Source organism: Podarcis tiliguerta, assembly GCF_965153285.1.
Source record: "Podarcis tiliguerta genome assembly, chromosome: 12".
Lineage (NCBI taxonomy): Eukaryota > Metazoa > Chordata > Lepidosauria > Squamata > Lacertidae > Podarcis > Podarcis tiliguerta.
In genome coordinates, this window is record NC_139545.1 from 15,711,400 (window position 1) to 15,739,339 (window position 27,940).

The following is a 27,940-nucleotide window of genomic DNA, read 5'->3' on the forward strand; positions in this document are numbered from 1 at the left end:
TCCTCCTTCTCCTCCTCCCTCCCGCGCACGCGCAGCAACGGCCTCTTTCTCTTTCGCCGCTTTCCCCCTCCCTCGGCCGACGGAGAGCGCGAGCCGCGGTTGGTCGCGGTGACGTCGCGGGAACGCGGCGGAGGTCCGTTGGGTGTGTGTGTGTGCGCGCGCGCGCTCGGGAGCGAGCCTCCCTCACAGGACGAGAGCGGCGCGAGCCGCAGGAGGAGGAGAAGACCGTTTCCGCTCGCTCAGGCTGAGGCCGCTCGCTTCGACCCTCCGGCGCGTGAGGTACCTTCGCTGAGGAGAAGCCGAAGAAGAAGCCGCCGCTGCCGCTGTCCATGCGGCGCTGGGGAAGGGAGCCGAGGGCCGCGGCCGGCATCCGGCGCCGACGCCCTGGAGTAAGTTGCTGAGGGACGCCGAGGTATGAGGCGCTGGGGCCGCGCCGCTCTCCTCAGGAGAAGGAATGGACGCAGAAGGCCCGGCCCCGCGGTTTTGGGTCCCCGCGGAGCCCCGTCCGCCCTCCGTGTCTCCGTCTCCATCGCATCCGCGCGCGCCCTCCGTGCGACAGGTTGGGGGAAGGGGCGTGAGTGCGCGTGCGCGAAAGATGGAGCGCTGCGTGTGCGTGTTTTCGTGTGCACGTCTGAACGGCGAGCGGAGAAAGAGAGAGAGTGGCGGGATGGAGTATCAGGTACGCTGGAGGGAGGCGGCGGCGAGGCTTGGCAATGCTACGCATCCGGCATTTCCACCTCCTTGCCAAGCCGCTTCTGGAAAGGAGGCTTGGAGCTGAGTTCAAAACACCCCCTCCCTCCTTTCTTGGACGTCGCCAGCGCTCTTCTTTTTCCCTCCCTTCCCCTCCAAATCCCCTGCAGTATTGAGGAGAGCGAGCAGATCCCTGGATCCTCACGGCTATATATTCCTCAGGCTTACGGGGTGGCTGAGAAGTTCTTGCACCCGAGCTGCAGACCTGTTTGGTGGTGGGTGGTTGGGGGGGGGGGGGATGACGGTGCATCTTATTTCTGCAAGCCGGAGACGGAGCCAACAGGTTTGTCCGGAGCGTTTAATGTGGCCGCCTTCCCCCCCACCCCTCCGATGCTGCAGAGTGTATCTGCCACAAAGGAAAGAGCTTGGCATCCCTTCCCTCCCCCCCCCGCGGAAGGGCTTTTTTGCATCGGGTTGTCATGCCGAAAACACATTATGGCATTGATGATCTCTTTGGCAAACAGCCATTTTTCTAAGCTGTATCAACTTCTGCTTTATACGCCAACACAGGCACCAAAGCTGTGGGGGTTTTGTTGTTTAAAATACGTTTCTTCCCTCTTGGGCTGTTAGCAGTAACGGAGCAGGTAGGTAGAAAGGCATGGTATTTGTCTCACTGAGAATGATTATAGCACTGAATGGTTGAAAGGAAAACCACTGTATTGACCAGAACGATGGAAATTTACCATGATTAATTTCAGCAAGGTCCTTTATCAGTATGTGCACTATTATGAATTGTTTTGTTATTAATGCCTTGTTTCTTGAGTAGACCCTGGAAGTACTGTATGGAAGCCACTTTGGGAGGGGAGTACCATTAGAAGGCAGCATTGAAATCTTTTAAATAAATAAATTGAGGGAGAAGCTTCATGTGGTTTGTATTTTGAAGCTTGCTGTTATATATTTAGGGACTGGAAATAATCTATTTGACTACTAAGGTAGTTAGAGCTTTAAATATGGCTTTGCTACAGTCTGCTAGTATAGATATGAATTCTTTTTAAAGAATGTGAGTCCAGATCTGTTTAAAGCCTGCCCTCTAGTGCAGCCACTCTTACTCATTTAGGCTGCTGTGTTTATATAGCAGTTTTTGGGAATTCAGAATAATAAATACTTGGTGTAGAAAATGAGAAAAGGCAAGAGTTTTGAAGTATGCATTTTCAATTCCTTTCCCAAGCTATAGAAAACACTTAGAAAGTCTCCACTAAGGAAACACGCTGATGAGTATTAAAATTGGATATGTTTTGCATCATTTGCCGTTAATATTGTTGCCCCATGGAGTAAGATGAATAGTGATGATGCATTGCCATTTTTCACATTGATAATTTCTCCCAGAAATGTACATTTTTGCTTTTTGTGTGACATAATCAATGGTTATCATACAGTATCTAAAGAGAAGAAATGTAACCATGCATTTTGTACACTGCTTGTTTTTGTAGAGTACCTGATGAAGGTATTGAACTGGAAGAACTAGAACAGCTATTGGATGAAATAACACCTGAATGGTTGAACAAATTCCTTTTAGTTCCCCAGATAAATATATGCCAATATAGCTTTAATGATGTAGAATTTTGTTTAATAGAAGATTTAGAGCCACAGTTAACTTTACTGAAATGTTTAGGCAACCAGGTCATACTTCCTAATTAAATCTACTGACTAGAAAAAAAAGGCACCCATCACTGATATTTTAAAGGGATAAGTAGAGATTGCAATAATGTCCTTTCTTTGAGTCTGTCTGGAATGCTCAGAAATCACTTTTTGACAAGGGGCTTTGTATTCTGATAATTCCACTAGCTCTTCTGCACTGGAATTTAATTTTATCAGCTTGCACCTCTGGTCTTCCAGTGCTCTAGAAACAATTTCCGTATGTCTGTTTGCACCACTATTTCATACCTTGCTCTCTGTTGTGCCTGATGTCACCTTTGTATCTTTTGTTTCTTATTTCACACAAGCGCAAGAGAGGTACCTTCACTGTATTCTTTCTCCCCATTCCCCAAATTCATTTCACAATTCTGTTTCCCATTGTATTGTCTCCATCCTGCATTATTTGGGGTTGAATACTTAAGTTATTAGAGAGACTTTATGGGGCAGGTCATTTGTCTTCCGCCTTTCTGTGAAATGATGGTGAGTAAGATGTACAAGGTCATATTGTGCACAATAAATGAATGCCTTAACAAGCACTTAAGGTGCCTAATAATGTTTGACACACACATGCCTTTGTGTATTTTTTATTAACATTGAAATTGCATAAAACCTGTAGAGCAGGCTTCTAATTAAGCAGTTGCCTGTGGTAAACTTCCAAGTGACGGGGTAAGATCTGCTTCTTCCGAAACCTTTGTGCTACTGCTTGTCCCCTATGCACACTGCTGTAATACAGTGCTTTGTTACCCTACTTGTTGAAACTTAGGACTTCACCAAGTGACTTTCTGGTCCCCTTGGTCCCCTTTCTTTCTCACAATTAAGGAAGAGGGCAATACTTTTAACCCACCTTTTAAAGACCTGATTATTGTTGGTGTACCTGTACAATTGTACACTTGTTTTGTAGAACTAGGTTGCAGAGCCAGCTCCGTGTATAAAAGTACCGTATTTTTTGCTCTATAAGACTCACTTTTTCCCTCCTAAAAAGTAAGGGGAAATGTGTGTGCGTCTTATGGAGCGAATGCAGGCTGCGCAGCTATCCCAGAAGCCAGAACAGCAAGAGGGATTGCTGCTTTCGCTGTGCAGCGATCCCTCTTGCTGTTCTGGCTTCTGAGATTCAGATTTTTTTTTTCTTGTTTTCCTCCTCCAAAAACTAGGTGCGTCTTTTGGTCTGGTGCGTCTTATAGAGCGAAAAATATGGTAATGCAAAAATTCATTCAATACAGCATATTGGATTTTCTGTATGAAGTGCTTTGAAGACACTTTAAATGGGTCAAGGCTTGGGAGCAGGACAATAGAAGATGACAATAGTTTTGAGATTTTCTTTCTTTAATAATTCAATTCACGCAGTTCATCTAGATAATGTCACAACAAAATGTGGGGTGGATCCAGTTAGTGAATTCATGGTTTGAAACAACAGTCTAAAACAGATGTGATGCAGGAATTCTGTGGTTGGAATCTTTGGCTTTATTTAAAAAGACTCAATGGGGGATTTGGATCAAGGTTGTGACACTTGAGTTGTGTGTTTAACCCTTTCCTCTGTATCATTTGACCCCTATCTGAACTGACCCCTTGGTTCTTTATCCCTGTGGGGTGAATTGGCAGGTACTTTAGGAGGGGAAGCCAGATGAAGAAAAAGTGTAGCTGGAAAACAGGAGTCCATCCTGCATCACTGCAAGTCAAGATCAAAGTCCCTTCTCCCCCCCCCCCCCCAATGACTGTTGTTAATACTTTGTAAAACTATGAGAGATCCTAACCATATATTTCCCATGCCGCATCTGTTGCTGACATCTTACTAAGAATTTTGAGTAATGGCTGGAATAAGTTTTACATGGTAGATCTACAGAACTCGCCACACATCATGAAGATGCTATCCATTGTGTGTTTACAGCTGATTATTTAGCCTGATTCTGCAGTGAGAGAATACTCAAACTTTATTATCATTCACAATATATTAGAAAAAGAAATGAAATGTGATTAATAAAGGCAAAAATGCCATTATAAGTGAAATTTTGTGCCAGTTGTGCAAATACAAGTTATTGGATCACAATTTTCTACTAGTCCACCTGCCCATGTATACAAGTGTAAGCAGCTTGTAGCTCTTGTAAATGACTCATTTTCTACCAACTTGCAAAAAAGCTCCCCCTTTCTATTCATCTAGAGGCAGTTATTATGCACCATAGGTGGGTGTGGTATATCTTAAGATTAGAAAATGTGCCAGAACTAAGAACTGTTAATCTTGCAAATTTTCTATCTTTGGTTGATTACTGCTCCTTTCTGGAACCGCCACGCAAAGCAACTGTAATATTTAAACCTAATATTGCATCAACTGAAGTCAGGCACCATGTCCCATGATTCCTCAAAGCATTAAAACAGTACTTAGAAGACAGCAATATAGAAAACTACTGTAGGTGTATTAAACTTTAAAGGTTTGTACAGGTTGAGTGTTGGGATAAGCTCCTGAATTCATCCATTATAGCTGCTACTCAGGATGTCAGCATTAGACTCATTCTCTTTTTATTGGTCCATATGAACTTTGGGGTGGTAATCTATGCACCTAATATATACCACTGATTTCTGTGAGATTTATGCACATATTTGATTGTATGTTAGCCCTATAATTCCTGAAGGAGAACTTAAGTATTTTTTTCCCCTTAGGGAATAAGGGAAGAAGAATGCGAATCTTTCCTCAGAACTGGATATGGAAGTATCAGCAGATGAATCTATGGAAAACATGAGGAAAAATTGAAACTACATGAGCAAAGCATAGATAAGATGATACCTTTGGAGAGGGCAGTACCATGGTTGGTAGATTTCATTTCTGATTTATTAAAATGTAGTTTTTTAAAAATTACTTCACTGCAGTGCTTGTGAAATTCCTCTGGAGGTATTGCAGTTATATCATGATTTCCAAGCAGTTTTGCTAGTGTAACAATTAGTATTATGCTTTAAATTGATTTTACAAAATGTGCACAATGGATTGATTTGGATTTTTTGTTAAGGCATGCTTTAGGCTTATATGAGAGCAAACTGAAATATACCTTCAGTTTCATTACACACCCCTTCTCTAGTGAGGCTGTGTGAAGCAGTATGGATGCATTCACTTCTATTTTAGATTAGCTGCAACTTGTTGTTGTGTCTGAACTTGAATAAACTGTACCTTGACTACGGTTTGTTGAAACAAACCAACCTCAAACCAGTTTATTAAACTGGCTTGTTTCAACTAACTATAGTTTAGATTAACCAAAGGTTAGAGTTCAGATGGCCTGCTAAACTGTTATATAAAACAGTAACTCCTGATCTCTTCATGGCCATGCTAAACGGGGAAGTATGCAGATTTGAGGCTAGCTGTAGCTTATTCTCATAATGGTAAACCATGGTTTCACATTGTGTCTGAATGCAGTCCATATGTCATGAAATGCGTGTGCATGTTTTTTGGCTGCTCCCTTAATACATGCAACTGTGATCCTTTCCTGATTGCTGAGCTCTTGTATTGTAATGAGGAATTAGTAAAGAAAGCATGCATATATACTTTTAAATGAAAATGTACCATGAATGAATTTTATATTCTGGTATCAAGAATACAAAAAAAGAGAGATCCCCCCCCCCCTCAGATGATATCCCTGTATTAGCAGGTTAAGGGTGCTTACAGTGGTTGGGAACAAGCATTTTCTGTGGAGAGACTCTGCATTTCCATGGAGTTCTGAAAGTTGTACACTAGCATATTAGAAACATGGAATTACAGAATTCGAAGGAACACTGGGAATGAGTTGGAAAAGTGAGGTTAGAGTTTTAAATGCAATGCCATTAATTGCTACTGACAGTGATGTTGAGGACATTCATTGAAAAAAAAGTGTTTTTTAAATAAGCCTGGAAAACTGAATGACTGCCAGCAGAACTAGCCAATACTACTTGTGACGGTTATACACTCTAGACATGAGTGCGGCCCACACACCCTGTACATTGGAAAGTCACATTGTGGTGTTTCATTACCAAGGGGGGGCCTTGTACAGCATTGTAAAATGATTACCATGGACAGACAGATGCTGGCTCTTGCAGAAATATATTAGAGTTATAGTTAGCCATGCAACGTCAAGAGTCATTTTTTAGTGAAATCATTTTTGATGTAGCTGCTGTGCTTGGAAAAACTAGAGTTAGTTTCTTCCAAGGTTTTCTCAGATGTTGAAGTATACTTGAATTCTTGAAGTATAAGTACCTATTGTTTGGTTGGAAGATACCCAAAGTTTCATACATCTTAATGCATGGATGAACTATATTTTCCCATTTCCAATCAGATGGCACTAGCCCTATAGAGCGATCATTATTTTCCTCCAACTCTCAGCATTAGAGCTTTCCTAAAACTTCCATTTGCACATTGCCTGTAGCATCACCTCCATATAATGCGATGAATTATATGATTGCATATCATACTGATGACGTTTTTACTTTGCAGATGCTTCACTAGCATAGTACATAACCACATGGGTCAAGCATGTAGATGTTGCTTGAAGCAACTATTGAGGTGGTGGTAACTACAGGGTATTTTTTATTTTGAATGGTCTAATTGTATGTTAGGTACCACAGATCTTAATGTTATGCTGCCCTCATTAAATAATGAATGGCAATACTGTATGTGAATAATGTCTTTGCTTAGATTAGCTTACAACAGTTTCATCATTCTTCCCATTTAATGCATATTTTAGGCACAGGCAGTCCCAGGAAGAATTACTTTTTTTTTGTATTCTTTTTTTCTTCATTCCTGAAATAAATTTGTACTTGTGTACTGAACTAACTACTCTGAAGTGCTTTGCAAAACTCTACAGCATATCTTATACATTTTTAGAGTTTAGACACATCTCAATTAGCTATTCCAATTCTCCTTCAAGAAAGTATTTTTAAACCTGTTTTTTGGACCAAAGGCCAGCTTTTAGAGTAGGTGAAATCTTATTCTTCTTATCTTAAGTAAATGTATATTCTATAAAAAATATTCTTTTTGACTTCTAGGTACGTTTGGCAGTGAAAATGGGTTGTGCATCTGTTTCAAACACTTTCATATGAGAAGACACAATTTTTAAAAAGTTTCAGCATTACTACTTCAAGCAGTATGGCTGGTTTCAAGCGAGGGTATGATGGAAAAATTGCTGGACTGTATGATTTGGATAAAACCTTGGGGAGAGGGCATTTTGCTGTGGTCAAACTTGCCAGACACGTTTTTACAGGTGAAAAAGTAGCGGTGAAAGTTATTGACAAGACCAAGCTAGATACTCTAGCAACAGGACATCTATTCCAAGAAGTTAGATGCATGAAACTAGTGCAGCATCCTAATATTGTTCGCCTGTATGAAGTTATTGACACCCAGACCAAACTTTACCTAATCTTGGAACTTGGTGATGGAGGAGATATGTTTGATTACATCATGAAACACGAAGAAGGGCTTAACGAAGATCTGGCAAAGAAGTACTTTGCTCAGATTGTTCATGCTATATCCTACTGCCATAAACTGCATGTAGTTCACAGAGACTTAAAACCGGAGAATGTTGTCTTCTTTGAAAAGCAAGGACTTGTGAAATTGACTGATTTTGGCTTCAGCAACAAATTCCAGCCTGGGAAAAAACTCACAACAAGTTGTGGTTCTCTTGCATATTCTGCTCCAGAAATTCTACTTGGTGATGAGTATGATGCACCTGCAGTAGGTAAGTCAATGAATTCAGAGCAAACTAAAGTCACTTTTATTGCATAAATTATTTTGTTTTGGAGCAAGCTGCCATTGGAAGTAAATATTTAGAAATGCAGTAGGAAGATGAAAGTCCGCAAAGGTCCCTGGGTAGCTCTTCATTATGCTATTTATGTTTTAACATACTATCTAGTCCAGTGCCTTCTAGTTTGGAGTTGATGCAGTTAGGCTTGTTGGGTTTTTTGTGTGTGTGTGTTTTGTTTTGTTTTTTTTTTTTGGTTAGGAGTATTTGTGCATCCTTGATAATGAGCATGGTTTGTTTGGAGGAATTTACACTAGAAATACAAAGTGTCCGAAGGTTTCCAGCTGGAACTAAGAGATCTAAATTATGATAAGCTATACTAAAGGAAGGGACACGGGTGGCGCTGTGGGTAAAACCTCAGCGCCTAGGACTTGCCGATCGCATGGTCGGCGGTTCGAATCCCCGCGGCGGGGTGCGCTCCCGTCGTTCGGTCCCAGCGCCTGCCAACCTAGCTGTTCGAAAGCACCTCCGGGTGCAAGTAGATAAATAGGGACCACTTACCAGCGGGAAGGTAAACGGCGTTCAGTGTGCTGCGCTGGCTCACCAGATGCAGCTTGTCACGCTGGCCACGTGACCCGGAAGTGTCTGCAGACAGCGCTGGCTCCCGGCCTATAGAGTGAGATGAGCACACAACCCTAGAGTCCGGCAAGACTGGCCCGAATGGGCAGGGGTACCTTTACCTTTATACTAAAGGAAGGGCTGTGGTTTAGTGGTAGAGCCCATGCATGAAAATCTCCCAGGTTCAATCCTTGGCATCTCCAGATAGGGTTGGGAAAAATGCCCGTAAGTCAGTGCAGACCATATTGAGCCTGATGGATCAATTGTTCTGTGTTCTTATTAATGGCTGCACTATGTTCTTATTAATGGATGCACTCCGATGTACAAGGCGTTCCTGAAAAAGCAGGGTATTTCTCATGTATTTATCAGTGAAGTCAGCTCTCTGTTTGCATTAGAACCCCAGAATGCTATGGAATGTGCTGACAGCATGTGAATACTGACAGCAATTTATCAAGTGGTGTACATAAAGCCACATTTGCTCTCATGATGCAGAGAATTGCCACATCTCTGCATTTCCTATCAGTATTAGGAACATAGTAAGGCTTTCTTGTTCATAGCAGTAGCACAGAGTGTTTGGTAAATGGTCTCCTGTATTCATCCAGTGTCTTCTCAAATAAATGTTTGTTTCCCCCTGAAACGGCGATATTTCCTTTTATGAACAGGATAACATCAAATACACGAGGATGATATTGGACAGCTGTAATCATTTCAGTGGATGCAAGAATTGGCAGTTAATGCCTGCAGGGAGTGTATTCTCAAGTTATCACACTCTGTTGGCACCCTATAGTTGTAACGTAGGAGCGTATTTATAAGTCTTGTGTTATATGAAGAAAATACATTAAGCAGGGTGCCCAAGGCAGGGTTGTTTCTGACAAGTACATGTCCATTTGAGGTCACTAAATGTGTTTGCCCTAAGATACACAAGAGGTGCTTCAGATCTCTGCTAGTGACTTTAGAAAACAGATGTTGATCAGGCCTGAAAACAAACCAGAATACCACCGGGGGGGGGGGGGATTGTACATCTGACATTCAGTGTCCTTCACGTGGCTATGCAATAGGCTAATTTCATATAGTAACTGAATTATATTAGATAATTGCTTTTTTCTAATTGATATTTTCCTAGTATTTCTCAGCTAACTTCTGAAGATGCAAGAAATGGATAGGCTTCCTGAAATTCTGTTTGTTTGTTTTTTGTTCCTATTGCTGTCAGTGTGTGGGTTGGCAGGAGCCAACTAGAGAAATGTAAATGAAATTAAGCACAGTGATGAAACGAAGCATAGTTCAATATAGATGCCCGTAACGTCCATTGACTTCTTGCTGGACCTGTATTGGGAGATTCATGAGAAACTAATTTGAACATTTCCAAGTTAATTGCGTGTTTCTGTGCACATGCATGCAGAAAATGTAGATGAGCAGCATATCAATATTTCTTCATAAAAACATTTATGATAAATGCTGGATTTGTGAATATTTAACTTGCCTGTATAAATCCCAAACAGGACTTACCATATTTTTTGCACCATAACACTCACTTTTTTCCTCCTAAAAAGTAAGGGGAAATGTCTGTGCGTGTTATGGAGGGAATGCCCACGGGTGGCATGCATACGGATTTTCCTCCTCTAAAAACTACGTGATTGTTATGGTCGGGTGCGTGTTATAGAGCAAAAAATACGGTACTTGCTAGAAAAGGAAATATCAGTTGAGTCATGATATGTTACAGCTTGATTGAATAAGAATTAAGATACATTTAAGGCTTTTCCTTTTAGATATTTCTGCTGGTGCATGTCTGTGTCAGCATTTAGTGTTACATTGTTTAAAACAATGTAGCCCCTATGTACATGTGAGAATTCGTTCCAGAGGTCCGTTCTTAACCTGAAACTGTTCTTAACCTGAGGTACCACTTTAGCTAATGGGGCCTCCTGCTGCTGCCGTGAGATTTCTGTTCTCATCCTGAAGCAAAGTTCTTAACACAAGGTACTATTTCTGGGTTGGGGGAGTCTGTAACCTGAAGTGTCTGTAACCCGAGGTACCACTGTATGTGGGGAAAGTACAGTACAACCGATGGTTCTTTCCGGTTTTATCCTTGTGGAGGCGGTGGTGTGAACAGAGTACATTTTACAGCAAACAGTGTTGGGACATATTTATTAGAGCTTCTGGTTAGATGAATGTGGGATGCCTCCAAATAGAAATATATTTACTTTTCTCTAGAACCAGAGAGTAAAAACATATAAGGGATGTATGTAGGCGTGTTGATCTGTTAGAAGAAAATATAAAAATCACAGTAACATAATAGGACCAATTAAAATGTCTCAAAACAGTAAACAAACTTTTGTGTTTTCCTGGGGGAAGGGGAGAGATAGCTGGACATGTTGGAGCCCAAAAGACTGCACTTTGTAAGATTCTTTAAATGAAACACCAAATGGCATTGAAGCAGATTAGTACCTTCTAGCTGTAAAATGATTTCTGGATGCAGAGGCTGCTGGCACAAACACGAGTGGCTGTTCCCCCATATTTTGGAGATATAAAATCTGATGGTTACTCAAATCTTTCTCCCACAAAGATGGAAACAGAGGTCCCTTGTGAGGGAGAGAGCCGACATACATTTTACATTGGTAAAGATTGATAGAAGCCAATTTGGGTAATAAAACATAGTGATTAGAAGCCATTACCTTTTATCTGAAGAGGAGACTTGGGTTTGGGAGTTATGTGCTTCTGCTTCCAATTTTGGATGCTATTGAATCATTTGCTTAACATCAGCCTCAAGAGCCAAGCCATTTGCTTAATTTTCAGCCTCAAAGTTTCTCACTATTTTTTTCTATTCTAGTTGCTCCTTATTAAGGCATTGCCCTGCTGTAAATTTTGAACTTAGGAAGGGTGAGGCACCTGCATGAACTGTTTATAATTGGATGTGTAAATTATGCAGGAAGAATTTATGTGTTTTAATTATATCTTAGAGTAATTTACTAAGTTGACTAGTTAGCTAGATGTCTAACACTCTAAACTTCCATATGGAAATGGTTATTCTGCTCTTGTCTCAGGCTCTTTCTTCAGTAGTAAAGGAATAAAAGTTACCAGTTACTCCAGTTTGACTCCATCCCCGTTTCCTCTTGCTGTGTTGTAGCATATATTCATTCTAGTTTTAGTCTTTAAGGGTATTGGTCTTCAAATGATAGATCATTGTATGGTTGAAGACCAATGCCCTTAGAGAATAAAACTAAAATGAAAATAATGCTACAACACAGCAAGAGGAAACAGGGATGGAGCTAAGAGTGCATTGTAAGGGTGCAGCTTCATTTGTTTGTTTTTAAGAAAAATAGAAGAGGAAAAAGAATAGAGATGCTTATATGGTAGCAAATTAGAAGTTGATATTTTAAAAAATAGATGTGGCTTCAAATTTTGTAAAATTGATGATTACTTTTTACCAGGTAGTTAAAAAAAGGTAGTTTTCTCTTTTGGAAGGATTGACTTGTGGGTTGTTTAAAAAGACATTGCATTGCCTTTCAGCCTTACCTCATACAGCTATGTTACTTCGTATATCTTCTATATCAGCACAAGTCCTTGGAACACTTAGGGAATGGGGGTAGATGTAGAATGATTTGGGGAGGGGTAGCTTGGTCATTTCCTTGAGAGGAGGTAGGACATATCAGTACCTAGAGTTTAATGTTTGTACCCTTCTGCAAATAAATACTTTTTATTAGTACATTGGCTCTACATCAAGTAGTCAATCACTGTACTAATCAACAAACCATAAATGGAAGTTTAAGAGTTCAAACATAGTTTATTGAAAGCCAGAGAGATAACAGCAAGAGTCTCTCTCTCTCTCTCTCTCTCTCTCTCTCTCTCTCTCTCTCTCTCTCTCTCTGTCACACAGACACACACACACAGAGCATTCTAAGTGAGCTCCAAATATGAGCCTTTACAATTATGTGATGGTCTTCTGCAATAAGATTCTTTGAGAAAAACAGAACCTTTAGGAATATGTACCATATTTTTCCATCTATAAGATGCTCCCTAATTTTTGACATTATTTTTTAGGGAAAAAACCTAGTTTTATACATGGAAAAATACGGTATTTATTGGGATTTTTTTACCCTGCTCTTAAACCCAAAAGGCTTCAATAAAAACAAGATGGTTCCTGCCTTCAGAGTTACAATCTAAAAAACACCGCATAAAGAAGGAGATGAGGAGAGAAGAACAAGGACACTCAGGAGCTGTTTCTTAAAAGTTAACAAAGTGGTTTTTATACTGATCAGCCACAATGGAAGCTGGGAGGCAAACTGGTCTCAGCAAAACTGATCAGTGTGTGCTTTCCTATATCTCACTCTTGCTGCAGTCTGATGGTGTAAATGCCGCTAGCAGCATTCGAAACTGGGAAAGAAAAGCAAGGCTTCACACAGTACCTGGAACCTAGGTTGTAGGGTGCCAGAACACAGTTTCTAGGTGCATTTGAAGCTCTTGCGGACAATCGGAAGTCGTGGAAGCCATGTCAGACGTTCGGGTTCCAAAGAACATTCGCAAACCGGAACAATCACTTCCAGGTTTGCAGTGTTTGGGAGCCGAAACGTTCAACTTGCAAGGCATTGGACTTCCGAGGTACGACTGTACAGAGAATTCATTCAGATTTTCTGTAGTTTCCTTATGTTCCTTTCAGTATACCTCATCACTTCTTCATCCATTGTTCAAGTGCCTACCTAGTTGGTGTCTTGCTTTTTTAAAGACAGTAGCTAAAGACATTATGATTGTCGATCTTAATGTTTTTAGTGATGTGTGCCTCAAATTCTTTTTAGGCACTCTTTATTGTCTGCTTGTGTTCAAATTTGTGTTCCATATTATCATTTGGGCAAAACCTCAGTTTTCTGAGTGAAGCATCCTTGACGCTTGTTTCTTTAACAACATTGGCATCCTTGGATTTGGTGGTATCTTTTCTGATAAACTGAATACATTCTAGCTGAGCAATTGTTGTGGCTTTGTGGGAAGATTTTCCTTTTCAATTTTGTTGAATTAACCAATCTATGACCTTTTAAACTGTGTGCGCACACAGGATGGAGGAGTATTGTTTGCTACTGTGGTATGTATTTCTTGGATAGGGGCAGTATAGAAATTTAATAAATAATAATAATAGTAATCTTTAAAATAAGGGGACTTGTAAAAGATTACTATTCTGAAGTCAAATGTGATTATGTTGGATTTTTTGACAATTGAATACTTATGCGTGTTGGATTTCATAGCATTGTGGTCACTAGTTCCAGTTGGTTTCAACAGTGTTTGAACTTCTACCAGGTCCTGAGCAGCATCCATAGTTTTTCCTCCTTTGGTGGATTCCATGACCAACTGTTCCAGAGCACTATATTGAGGCTAATGAAAAATGCATATTTTTGTGTGACCAGAATATTCATCTAACAGTCTCTGTGATTACAATTGAAGGCATCCGTTACTACGTTTCCTGATTTTCACCCTCCATCTCAAGATCACTATGAGCATTTTGGTCAGGGAAGTATCATATTTCCTTAGTACAGTCAAACCTCTGTTCCCGAATGGCTCCGTTTTGGAACGTTTTGGCTCCCAAACGCCGAAAACCCGATAGTAAATCCTCCTGTTTTCGAACATTTTTCAGAAGCTGAACATCTGATGCAGCTTCCACTTGAATGCAGGAAGCTCTTGCAACCAATCGGAAGCCACACCTCAGTTGTCGAACATTTTGGAAGTCAAACGGGCTTCCAGAATGGATTATGTTTGACAACTGAGGTTTGACTGTACTAAATTACTTCTGGAGCCTGGTATTGCCACCCACAGCAATTTTTGGAGGGTTGTGTCTACTCCGTTTAAGATTTATAGTTTGTATGCCAAAGAGACATAATCAGTGGTCCTGTCAGAATTATTTTCACCCTCATCCTCTAGGTATGATACATTCCGAATAGGATGCTATCCAGCTTCTTTCAGCTTTCCTCCAGGATTAAGTTCAAAAATTGGTGTGCAACGTCTGACATCAAGCATTGGATCCTAGCCAATTGCTGCATTAAATTACATTAACTTTATTTAGAGATTCCAGAGTGTTTGTGGATATTCCATGCATCCAGAAGCCTAATTTGAGTACAGAACTTTCAATTACGAAAATAAATGAGACAGCAGGCCTCAAGCTTTGTACGTGTATCGGAGCCCCATAAAACTTTTGATCTGAAGCGATTGTTCAAGTCACATAGTATATATCTTGTTGGGACAATTATAAACTCAGTTGCATTGCTTTGGCAGCAGAGAAAGGAATGAAAAATAAGAGATACAGTGGTACCTTGGTTGTTGAATGGCTTGGCTTCCAAACAAACCCAGAAGTGTATGTTCCAGTTTGTGAACGTTTTTCAGAAGCCGAGCATCTTCCGCAGCTTCCGCTTGAGTGCAGGAATGTCCTGCAGCCAATTGGAAGCCGTGCCTTGGTTTTCAAACCATTTCGAGAGTTGAAATAACTCCAGGACGGATTAAGTTTGACAACCAAGGTACCTCTGTATTTGGTTCTACGTTCAGTCCAAAATTGGTGCTACCACACTAAATTGCTTAACTTCGCTGAATTCATGAGACAGTTGTGCCTTATTTCCTGTCAACACGACCTTTTTATGATGACATCTTGAATTTCTTGTCATCCCGTCATTGTGTGTGACTTTTTTAGTGCAACTCATTTCCTGAACGGTACCTGCACTGTGTCATCAGTGGCATAACAGTAAACCGAACTTGGATCACTTTGCAGGCCAAGCACTCTGTAGCAACAGCACCGACAGGAAATCCTCTCCAAACCAGAAAGGAAGGGGGCAAGAAAGAGTGAGAACATCATCACAGTGGATTGCTGGGGTGGGGTAGACCGTGGGAAAGACATTGTGTAAAAGTCTAGTTGAAACTGTTGAGCCTGATCTGTAGTTGTCTGTCTCTACTTGCTTTAATACTGATTTTATGTGAAAATGACCTTTTGAATTATTTGAGCAATTATTGCAGTTAAAAATTTGGACAACCTCCCTTCCCAAAATGTAAGACTCAAACCTTTCCACTGTGGGGTTCAGCACAACATTGTAATATGCTAACAAAATGAAATGGTGTAACAGGTGTTTATTATACCAGTTCAGATTAAAATCAGCAATTATTTTGGGTTTACATAAAGCCCACAACCCCCTTGCTCAGGCTTTGTGAACTACTTGTGGGTCATGACCCACAGGTTGCAAAACACTTAGAAATTGAGAAGGCAAGCATCAGCTGTGATGCTGGAATTGCTTCAAAACGCCTTAGAAATACGATGTGATTATTAGCTTCTGTAAACCATGAAGATCTGGTCTCACAAGGAGCAATTTCTGAATGTTTTAGGCCTTCACTATGGGATTTGTGGCCTAATATTTTTGTTTGGAGTTTTTTTGTGTGAGAAAAGCTGTCCTTTTTTTGCCTGTATATGTAAATACAAGCCAAGTCTTGGTGCTGTCTCCTCACTAGATTTGAGATGAGCATGGCAGGGGCAGTCAGTGACGTGGCTTGGTTTCCATGGCAGTGACTTGATGTTATGTAAGGAAGTTGCATATACACTGGCTGGTTGTCATGGTTCTAAGAATCGTACTCAAACAGCTCTTTCTCAATCGGATTTTTTCAGTAACACTGAAGGTACACAGGTGCTGACCAACAACACTTAACACATTCTTATTTGTGTGTCTGTCACAATTCATATAGCCCGCTAGTCCTTAAGAACAGCGTCCTATTTTGAGAGAAGGAATTTATTTTTAAAACCACAGAATGTCCCTGCACAGTTCTCATTCAGATCCCCTTCCTGAACATATTTTGTGCAATTCTAAATCCACTTTTTAGGGAAACAACATTGATTCTTGCTAACAGTGCTTTTTCACTTGACGTCGTTCCAGATTTTTTGTGAAGATATGCTGCCAGGCTATTTACATAGGCTAGCAACAAATAGAAAAGCTTAAAAAAAACCCCAACACCAACTGCTTCTAATGTTGGGAGTTCTTAAAATGACCGTTAAGTTCCCAAGGGAAATGGGAAGGTACCTGGAAACAAAATAGTGCTTACTTTAGACTTGATGGCTAGCAACAGGGGTATAAACAATGTTGTTTGCATTTCCTCCTATTGTATTCTTTCCTGTACAAACTTCGCTCTTAATTTAGTATGGTAAAATTGTGATGATTTCCAAGCTGTTTATTGTTTTAAATGCTTTAGCAGTTTTCCATGATACCCATTTTCAACCAATAGTTGATTTTATTTTTATAGGTTAATGTGTTGCATGCAGGGCACAATAAAGATGTGTTTATATATATATAAATAAAGGTGAATAATTTGTCCGGGGAGAGGGGGAAATAGTATCTAAAAAATTAAAATCTGCACCCACCAAGGTAATAAGTGTGGCAGCATTGCTGAATATAATCTTCACATTTCCACTATTTATTTCAGTGAGCATATGAAGCTATTTCATCTTTCTGTGTATAAGGGATTTGTGGTATTATGCTGCTCAGTTTTGAACAATTAAAATGTTGGTTCAAATTAACTATGATAGGAAACTAATTTTTCCCCCTGTGCCGGTTGCAATAGGTTGTTGTTTTTCAAGTACAATATTTTTAAAATCTTGTTACAGATATATGGAGCCTGGGAGTTATCCTTTATATGTTGGTATGCGGGCAGCCACCATTCCAAGAAGCAAATGACAGCGAAACTTTGACAATGATCATGGACTGTAAATACACGGTGCCATCACGTGTGTCCAAAGAATGTAAAGAGTAAGTGAAATGTCGAACATAATGTATTGAAATTAAAATCATAACACTAACCATTCCGTATAGAACCGATGTGATGATTAGTTAGGACTAGCACAGGGTTAGGTCCCAGGTAATCCCAGCTCACCCATTATTCTCACTTCAGGACTGTGGGCCAGAAACTATTCTTTCAACCCTCATAGGGTTGTCATGATAATGAAATAGAAGAACCATATATACTACCTTGAGCTCCCTAGATAAATATGAAGTTTTTCTTCATTTTTGAAATGGTTTGCTTCTTTAAACATCACCCTTTATCACATTCATTAAATGCTTGCATGTTGATGCTCTACAGGAGAGGGGTAACTTATTCGAAGCTGAAGTCCAAACGGGAAATATTAACTTGATGGTTGCTTTGAAGCTGTGCATATCTACTTTCATCAGTGTGATGGATGCAAAGTCTATGTACAGATAAGAAACATTTTCAAAGCTAAAGGAATACCTTCTCTCCCTTTACCAATTTCATTGTCAAAGCCCACAATGAGGTGGCTCAGCCTGCCTCCTGTCAGGAGTACTTGGCTGCTGTTGTCAGTTGAAGAATACATTGATAACTGGAAACGTGAAACCTTGCAAACTTTTTTTTATTGAGTGATTTTCTATATTCACATGGCCCATTGTAGAATAGCAATTTGTTAATAAAACAGAAGACAGTTTAAGAACTCAAGTCTATTCAGTAAACATTGTGAAGTCTGTTAGAGCTGGAAAAAAATAATTTGTTTTTTAATTGCAATTCTGGTTTTAGTAATTTTGATTGCTTTTTATATGACTTGACACTTGCTTAACACAGGTCCATAGCCATTCTGTGACTTCTGTAGACAGGTTAAAAAAACTAATAAGTGGAAAGTAATCCCAAGAATAATTCTACCTTGTCATAATTCTTTGGCTGCTTCAGATAACCCCTAGTTGCAGGTTTTGATTTTGTCTTGTCCCTCAACTGTATGCATTGTTTTGTTTTTATTTTTTCTGTACTTCTGTTTGTATTATATATGTGTAAGGAGCATCAAGAGAGATATGAAAACAGTCATGGTAGATAAGCTAGTTTGCCATCTAAACAAGCAAGCAGACATCCATACTTTCAAATTTGTTTGTAGATGTGTGTAGAAACTTACTTTTAAACTTGGGGAATGGCACCCCTTGGATGCTTGGGAACATTTTCCTACTGTGATGGCGCTAACATACTTATAGAGCTGCATCTTTGTTCCCAGCTTAATCACACGAATGTTACAAAGAGACCCAAAACGAAGGGCATCTTTGGAAGAAATTGAAAACCATCCCTGGCTTCAAGGAGTTGATCCATCGCCTGCAACAAAATATAATATTCCTTTGGTTTCATACAAAAATCTGTCCGAGGAAGAGCACAACAGCATCATACAGCGAATGGTTCTGGGAGACATTGCAGACAGAGATACCATAGTAGAGTAAGCCACCGTTTTCTATTGTGTTTATATTCCAATTTTGTTGTTACAGAACAATTTTCTGTATAGAGCACAAGAAAATCCTTTTCTGGATCAGGTGCATGTCGGCTTAGCCCAGCGTTCTGTTTCCAGCCATCACCAGCCTTAAAAGTAAAGCTGAAGGCAACCAACTTGCCCTGATTTATGCCCACTGGTATTCAGAGGAATATTTGCAGATGCAAGATGGATGTATCTTTGTAAACTAAAGTGGCCCAAGACAAATTAAATCATTTACAGAACATGTCAAAACATCGATAACTTTTTGGAAATAAGTTACCAAGTCTGGTCAAAGAGGAGCCCTGTGTAAAGCCCAATAATCAAATTGTCATTCATATTCTATTCAGTAGCTTGAGTTTTCTTTCTTCTTGGGTCTCTGGGCAATGGCCTTATCAGCAGTTTCCTTTTCTCCCATGTGTAATTGATTGGGGATGGAGAGTATGTAGCAGCAGGCCCAGAGAGTGGGGCACCCGGGTTATGACATGCACCTTGTTCAGTCATGTCCTGTTTTTTATGCACTATTATCTAGCTCCCAACATCCTTGGCCATGTTAAGGAAACACTGGGTTATTGGGGGTTAGGGTATTGCTTGAAGGAGTAGGTATTCCCACTATGTGGCTTCTTCCTAGTGTAAACCGCTTTTAAATTGTGTGTTTGGTTGTAACCCAAACATTAGCTTTATATGTTCAGCTGCTGAATAGTGAAAGTGGCAATGTTGGAGACAGGCCCAATATAGAAGCCACTGAGTTAACAAGTGGATGCTTTAAAACAGTTGAAACAGGAATTTGTATCTGCCAAGAAGCCTGCTGTTAATGCCTAATGACTAACTAGATGAACACATTGTCCGTTTGGCTATGGAAGATCAGTGGCAGATTTAAAAGTAACATATCGCCTGTTTGCAGATTGATTTTATTTTGGTCCTTTGCCTCTCTCCCCTGTGTAGTGCTAGGCAGTGGCTAGCTGGCAACAATGCTCCCGTGAGCTGAGTTGGGGGAGAATGTGAGGAAAGTCCGTGCTAATAAATGAGACTGCTCTCCTGCTTTCAAGGCAAGCACTTGATAAAGTCTCAGTCAACACTGACAAAGTTTGTTTCCCTGGGGTTGCCTCTCCCTGCAGTGAGAGGTCATTGCAGGGAGGCAGTGGAGACACTCCCAGTCTCCTAATCTCAGTAATCATAGTCACAAATGTATGTATCAGGAGCTTAGTCTAGAAGAAGAAAATTCCTTTGTTTGAGCAGACTATCTGTAAAAGTAAAGTATAGTTATATCTGACAGCTGCAAAAGGTTACTGAAGCATAGACTGGCATTCAGTAAATTACTGTGATTGGGGAAAATCTATTCAGCTTTTGGTTGCTTTCCTTAATATAGCCTAGTTTGATTATTGAACTTGCCACATTAGGTTGTCCAGTTCTTAATAAACTAAAAGCTATTTGTCAATATGTCAAAAGACTAATTTCTACTTATAGGCACTGTTCAGTATTTGCTTTGAGGTGCATTGTAAGCAGTGCTGGCTGCATGTCCAGTTTCAGAAAACTGTTGATGTATGATGTGTTCCATTTTAATTTTATTTCCCCCAGGGCTCTGGAAACCAACAAATACAATCACATCACTGCTACCTACTTCTTACTAGCAGAGCGGATTCTAAGAGAGAAGCAGGAGAAAGAAATACAAACCAGATCAGCAAGCCCAAGCAATATCAAAGCTCAGTTTAGGTAATAATTTAAAGTACTCAAATTGTAGTAAATTTAAGAGTTTTTAATCATACATTCTTTAAAAGGGCCTTTTTGATAATTTTAAATAGATTGTCATGCTACTGTGGTGTATCATTGCCAAAACACTGTGTGCTCTACAGCTTCTGCACAGCTAAGTTGGTAGTTTTGAAGGCATTTTGCTGCCAAAGGTTGTTAACTGTTCTGCAGGTTGGGATCTGGAAACTTATTCACCAGCAGCACAGTCACAGAATTAGTTCCATGGAGAAATGTTCGTTTTCTTTTCTACTGTCATGCTGAAGTCGCCATTCTTAGCCTTTCTATCACTGAATTCACAACCTAGGGTAATGTTAGGTAAGGAATATCTGAGTTCATGCTTGCCCCAGTGCAGGCCACAACTGTAACACAGGACGAATCAGCCACTTTGTGGTGCTGTTGCAGAGTCTGCACCCTGTTCCAACAGGCAGAATTTCCCATGAAGAATGAGAGCTCCGAGAGAGATGGAAATCGGTACATCCCATTCCTGTTAGATCAGATATGGAGACTTGTGCCCCTGCAGATGGCGAGGGACTACAATGTCCATCACCCCACCATTGGCCATGCCAGCTGGGGCTAATGAAAGTTGGGAGTGTGGAGGACAACTACATGTGTCTAGCTCAGCTTTGTCTAACCTGACTTGGCAGGAGCTCTCCGCCATCTTGGACAGAGATCCTTCAAGCTTTCCCTGTTAAAGATCATCAGACCAGGAATGCCATGGATTGAGCATAGCACATGCATGAGAAAGTGTGTGCTCTACCACTGAGTTATAGAACATAGCAATATCGTGGCTCTGTCAGGAACTGTAACTGGGAAGTGACTGCGGAAGCCCATACCAAAGTTCCATTGGTGAGCTTGTGGGAAAGGAGTAGGCAGTTCAAAAAATAAATTGCCTAGAAAGTTGTATTTTCAGAAACGGAATAGTTAAAGAAGCTGAAAGGTATCATTAGGAAGATCCCTTCAGGAAGGCAGGACTATTTAAAACCACTGCAATAGAGACTAAAATAAAAATGTACACTGCAAATGAGAAGAAACCCAAACAAGTCCAGAAATATGTCGCTGTGTTTAAAAAGCTCCATCAGAGTATATGAAAGGCAGGAGGCCTTATTTTAAGAAATTGAAGCCTTGTCAAAATGAAGACAATAACCAGCAAAAGTTCATGTGCCTTTCCTTCTGTGTGCTTTTTAAATGCCATCTTAGGACTGGCCACACTTCTGCCTTTGTGATGATAGCCTATATTTGCTCTGTTAATTTTTTAAAGAACAACATTGGAGCAAATAACTACAATGGGGGGGGGGGTGATTTTTAGAAAGAAAACCATAAACGAAGGATAACCCTTGTCCTGCGGTCCCAAACTAGTTTTAGTTGTGTTCGGGATGAGGGCAGGAGAGAGATTATGTTGCCAATTGTAATCGTGGAAATATTTAAGTGTATTTAAAATTGCATCTAGTTTGACTCCAATATTGCAGCTGCCAACCTTTGCACACTTGGGAGTAATGCATGTTTTGCTAAAGTGGGAGTTACTCATTCTGAATGAATATGCTTTGACGAGGCTGCATGGATACAAATTCTGGAAAACCACACTTGAAATTGACAGGCAAGAAAAGTAATTGGACAGATAGTTCTTTAGCTTAGTTGTTAAATGCATCAGTCAGAAGTGATGTAGGATATAAAAAGTTTAAATACATTGCTGGGAGAAAATTTTCAGCAAAGCTGATTTATGTGTAATATAAATGTATGATTACCACAACCATGGAAGCTTGGACTGGAAATGTTCTACTCCACAAACATTTGTATTTTCAAGGATTATCTGATACCTGGGTCTCACTCTGTGTGCAAGGGGACACTGGGATATCTGCTGTGCACTTTGTTAAGTGACTTTGTGCATTTGGTTCTTATTGGCCTGATTTCTAGCTATTTTTTTGATCTGCCAGCCTGCAACTGAATACTCTGAATGAACAATTTCTTTGAAAGTCTCTGGCATTCATGGCAATGGCTTTGGAAGCTGCTCTAGATAATATTTTTTAAATTTTGATTTGCCTTGCCAGTATTACTTTGGCATATTCAGAGCAGCAAAGAATGTCTGTTCCTGCCTTAACTTTGCTTCATCTAAAACCAAGAATGTCTACATGACTTCAGTAAATATTGTGCCTTTTTAAAATGTGGACTTGTAAGTATTCTGTGCCACTTATCAGATAGTGACTTCTTGAAATCTTTTTTTTAAGGTTGAGCAGCATAAAATGATATACACTTTAATATTTTTTAAAAAGCAGATGGAAATGCCATTGAAAAGAAATGTTATTAAAACTCATTACAAAAACTGCATCTTTCCATTCAAAAAGGCATTTACTAGGGCAGCTACAAACTCAAAAAGACTGGAATCCTGTAATCTTGGGCGTGGGCATGCTTATTAGAATTTTCTGCTTTTCCCCTTTACATAGCAGACTGCCATACCAGATCACAAATTACTTTTTGAAAATATTTCAATAAAATATTATTATTATTAATTATTCTACCCCCGCCCATCTGGCTGGGTTTCCCCAGCCACTCTGGGCAGCTTTCAACAGAACATTAAAACAGAATAAAACTTCAAACATTTAAAACTTCCCTAAACGGGGTTGCCTTCACATGTCTTCTAAAAGTCAGATAGTTGCTTATTTCCCTGGCATCTGAGGAGAGGGCATTCCACAGGGCGGCGCCACTACCAAGAAGGCCCTATGCCTGGTTCCCTGTAACATCACTTCTTGCAGGGAGGGAACTGCCAGAGAGGCTTGCCACTGGCTGCTGCTGCTAGTGCTATTGCTAGAGAAACCTCAACCCAAAACTACATCAGTTGTGCAGAACTAATTGGTAAGATCTCTGGATCTTGGCCAATATGTACAAATTTAATTCTTTGCCTGCTTGGTAAATTTTAAAATCACCTTACATTTTTTCAAGTTATACTGAGAGGAGCTTTGCTTTTAAAACTTTTACTAAAATCCTCTGTTTTCTCTTTTTTTGCACCTCCCTTAGGCAGTCGTGGCCAACCAAAATCGATGTCCCACAAGACTTGGAAGATGACCTTACAGCTTCTCCTCTCTCCCATGGAGGCGTTCCTCAGTCTCCAGCTCGCAGTGCTGAAAACGTTCTTAATGGTCACCGGAGCAAGGCACTTAATGATTCATCAAAGAAGGAGGACATTCCTGAATTAGCAGGACCAGCACTTTCCGTCGTTCCTTCGGTGAGCTTAAAACCTACAACTAGCGGCCGGAAGTGCTTGTTTAGGGTGGAAGAGGACGAGGAGGAGGACGAAGAAGATAAAAAACCAGTCTCCCTTTCGACCCAAGTGGTCCTGCGCCGCAAGCCTTCCGTTACAAACCGTCTTACGTCCCGGAAAAGCGCTCCGGTCCTGAATCAGATCTTTGAGGAAGGGGAGTCGGACGACGAGTTTGACATGGATGAGAACTTGCCCCCCAAACTTAGCCGTCTAAAAATGAACATTGCTTCGCCAAGCACCGTGCACAAGCGCTACCACCGAAGGAAAAGCCAGGGTCGGGGATCGAGCTGCAGCAGCTCAGAAACAAGCGACGACGACTCCGAAAGCAGGCGGCGTCTCGATAAAGACAGCGGGTTTACTTACTCCTGGCACAGACGGGATAGTAGCGAGGGACCTCCCGGCAATCAGGGAGACGGCAGCGGACAAGGAAAACCAAGCAATGGAAACGGAGGAGTAGACAAAACGAGCCCTGGCGACAACAACAAAGGGGGCGGAAGTCCTTCCAGTAGTTCTAGCGGAAGCACGAATAACAATTCGGGTTCCACTCGCAGGTGCGCCGGATCTGGAAATTCAATGCAGTTGTCTTCAAGAAGCGCGGGCGACCTGGTGGAAAGCCTCAAATTAATGAGCCTCTGCTTAGGTTCACAGATTCACAGTAGCACTAAATACATTATTGATCCGCAAAACACCATCTCCTTTTCCAGCGTCAAGGTACAGGAGAAATCCACGTGGAAGATGTGCATAAGTTCCTCTGGGAATGTTAATCCAGCTTCGTCCTTGGGCAGTATAAAATTCTTTTCTGATCAGATGTCAGACACTGCAAACGAATTAGAACGGATAAAGAGCAAGAACTTGAAAAATAACGTGCTCCAACTACCTCTGTGTGAAAAGACTATATCTGTGAATATTCAGCGAAACCCGAAGGAGGGATTGCTGTGTACCGCTGGCCAAGCTACTTGCTGTCACGTTGTTTGACAGTAATCAGACTTAACTCATTCTACTTGACATCACCAATCTTCCTTTTCTGCGCTGTGAATACTTTATTTCACTGAAACCCTTCATTGTCATTGTCTTAATATTTTTAAATGAGCTTTGAGCAGTAATTTATTACATTTTAATTTAGTTTGCTTGAAATGACAATGCATGATTTTGTGCATGCTGCTAGCCAATAATTTTTTTTTTTTGTTCCCAACGAAAACAGGATTTGTGTACTTTTTTACATTTATAATTTTACTATAGAAAATCTGGATTACAGTAAGGCTTGTGTCCGAATCCAGTGTAAATGAAGCACTTAGTAGTTTCACATTCTGCACTTAAATTAGAGAGAGAGAGCGCTTTTGTTTCTTTGTGAAATGTCCAATCTTGTTCTGATCTTCTGTGTTTCCTAAACTATGTGAGATGTGGCATAATTCTGTGTGTTTGCAACAGAACCAAAGCAATAATGTTTTGATGCTGAAAACTTCTGTGAGCTTTCAGATTTCCAAGGCTTGTACAAAGCAAGGATGCACTGAGAATTTAAGAGATCTTGAACTATAATTTTTATCCCCACATCTCTTTTGTCTTAAACTATAATATGCATGAGGTGGTGGCTGAAGATCTTGGTTTGTTACAGACAAGATGGGGGGGGGGGGAATAGTTAAGGCAGCTTCCCCCGAGAAAAATTGTACATGCAGACAATCTTTTAAAAACTGTATTACAAAGGAAAATTATAAAGTCATCTGCTTGAAGTATTTTTAAAAAAACAATCTAAGGGAGAACACATCTGTTACTAGAGTCTATTATCATGGCAGTTGTTGGGTACAGTGCAAGACTATTTAAATTGGACCAATTTGTGTGACTTTTGAGAGGTCTTTTCCAGTAAGCTAGTTCCTGTAAATTAACTAGCCATAAGCATAGTAAAAGGCTTAACAAAGTTTCCTCCTCCTGTCTTTCACCCTACTCCACAGCCTTTTGAAGCCTGCTCTCAATAATTATTGATTACCTGAAGGATGTAACTGAGCATCTTAATTCCACATTTCCATTATTTCCATGTAAACAAATGAACAGGCCAATCAAGATGGGTGTCGGTGTGTTGTGGGATATATCAAAAGTGCTCCAAAATGCAGCACTGTATCCAGTCACCTAAACCAATTGTTTAATTGAATTTAGGGAGAGCAGAAAACAGTTGCTAGAATTTGAATAGGTGGTCTGTTCAGATCAGAAAGGATCTTAATGGGAGTGCATTAACATTGTGCATCCTAAATACACTCCACAGATCAACGTGCCATGTACTGCAAATTTCTAGAATTTTTTTCCAATATAAAATTTAGTTTGGGGTATAACAGTCTTGTTTATTTCCCTTCCATAACTCTCTCTCCAAATCGAGTCAGACAACACAAGTTGCATGGATCAATTTCTTTTTACATTCTGCACAGCTCTTAGTTTTTCTTTTCTTTTTTAACCCCTTGCTACTGAGATGTCAGCAGATAAATAGGCTGGCATTTTTAATGTACAAAAGGAAACTTTTGACCAGGTGAACTTGTTTGAACTTTTATCTAGAATAAAATATATTGCAGATTCCCAATTTTGGGAAGGACGAGAATGTTATTTTTTCAAGCTCTGTGCGCTGGGTCTTCAAAGCAATGCTGGTAAGTATTGATGGTATTATGTAGCAACAACCCAGGCAGGCACTGATTAAGAGACTTTACACAGTTTAGTATCTAAATGCTAGCAAAATGGTCAAGTAGAATGCATTTCATTTACCTTGTAGACTGTAGAGCACCAAAGAACTGTTTTTGGTTATGATACATTCATGTTTGCTTCTTTTAGTGTGGCAAAGGATGCAATCCAAAGCATATTTACAAGGAAGTAAATCCCAGTGTGTTCAGCATGGCTTACTTCCAAGTAAACATGTTCAGAATTAGGCTGCAAATCTCAATCGTGCAGACTATTTTATTATCAAGTTTAGGAGGGGAATATATTTTCCCAGCAAAACAAGTTACGAATGAAACACTTTGCTTTAGTTTTGTTTTTTAAGCTTATGTTGCAATGTAGTTTTAAAACAGCCTATCATACATGTATGATATCTACACAGTTGAAAACTACAAGAACAGGCATGCCGGCGAAGCCATAGCGCATATTTCTTTGAAATTTTCTTAAGCAGGGATCTTACAAAGGGCCAGAAATATGGATAGTTCACAGATGACGGTGAACAGAGCATCTATATAAAAAGTAGGAGAAAGTTTATAAAGGGCATTGGCAATAAACTGTTGCAGCTTTTTATTTTCAAGTCTTGTAAATATTCTTTCCACACGTTATGTACAGCCTTGGAATGGCACCTTTTGACTAATCCCAGACGTTTTTTCATTCCCTCTGTTTTTTATATACAAATGTGTATATACGGTGCTCACTTTAGAACAGCAGTGTTGACCATTTATGCTGCATAGCTGTAACATAGCCTTATTTAGTTGTGTATGGTTGGTTGAACCTCTGGGTGTACAGATGTTAGCTTGAGTGTTGTCTTTTTAATCCATTTATTCACCGGTGAATGATTGTGCATGTGTTGTATGTTGTATTACGTCATGTTAAAAGGAGGGAGAGAATAACCACTACATTGAAATATATTGGACCAAACTATTATAGAACAAGTAACAGTTTCTTGTACCCCTTAAATCTGTCTTTACAAGTTGCATATAGTCAACGTAGCATATAAATTAAATATTGTGGAAAGCAACTAGTCTTGTATTTTTCTGTATGTGTATATAATGTACCTCTAGCAACTTTATCTGTATTTAAGATGTGACAATCTTGACACAGAATTTTACAATTAGTAAAATAAAGCAGAATAAAATGGAGAAAAGCTACGTGTATTAGGGGGAGGGTACAGAAATGCCAGTTGATCCTTGTCAATTGCTTCCAGCGATGTTTGGCTTTCTTCATTGTATAAACATTCATGGTGTGTGACAAATGAAAAAAAAAATCCAGTTAATAAAAATGACCTCTTGATTGGTGCATAAATGATGTCCATGTCAA

The 27,940-nt window shown here is 40.1% G+C and overlaps 1 protein-coding gene across 6 annotated transcripts; it reads left to right on the top strand.

Annotated features, from left to right (window-relative positions):
* The first annotated feature begins 45 nt into the window (after nt 1-45).
* On the top strand, nt 46-27,925 carry SNRK (SNF related kinase). Of its 6 annotated transcripts, none has more exons than XM_083404863.1 (7): nt 46-389; nt 5,038-5,183; nt 7,384-8,072; nt 17,302-17,443; nt 18,685-18,897; nt 20,506-20,640; nt 23,686-27,925. In XM_083404863.1, exons 3-7 carry the CDS (start codon nt 7,484-7,486, stop codon nt 24,902-24,904), a joined length of 2,298 nt encoding a protein of 765 aa, XP_083260989.1. In that variant the 5' UTR covers nt 46-389; nt 5,038-5,183; nt 7,384-7,483; the 3' UTR covers nt 24,905-27,925. The 6 variants fall into 6 exon arrangements, with proteins under 6 accessions (XP_083260989.1, XP_083260990.1, XP_083260991.1 ...); XM_083404864.1 differs by having other exon boundaries at nt 80-412; XM_083404865.1 differs by having other exon boundaries at nt 87-679.
* Nucleotides 27,926-27,940: the final 15 nt, after the last annotated feature.

Excerpts from the sequence above, each read along its gene's own strand:
- SNRK (XM_083404863.1), top strand. The coding sequence starts at position 7,484 with ATGGCTGGTTTCAAGCGAGGGTATGATGGAAAAATTGCTGGACTGTAT. Across the intron at positions 8,073-17,301 it reads GTATGATGCACCTGCAGTAG|ATATATGGAGCCTGGGAGTT; the intron begins GTAAGTCAATGA and ends ATCTTGTTACAG. Across the intron at positions 17,444-18,684 it reads GTGTCCAAAGAATGTAAAGA|CTTAATCACACGAATGTTAC; the intron begins GTAAGTGAAATG and ends CTTTGTTCCCAG.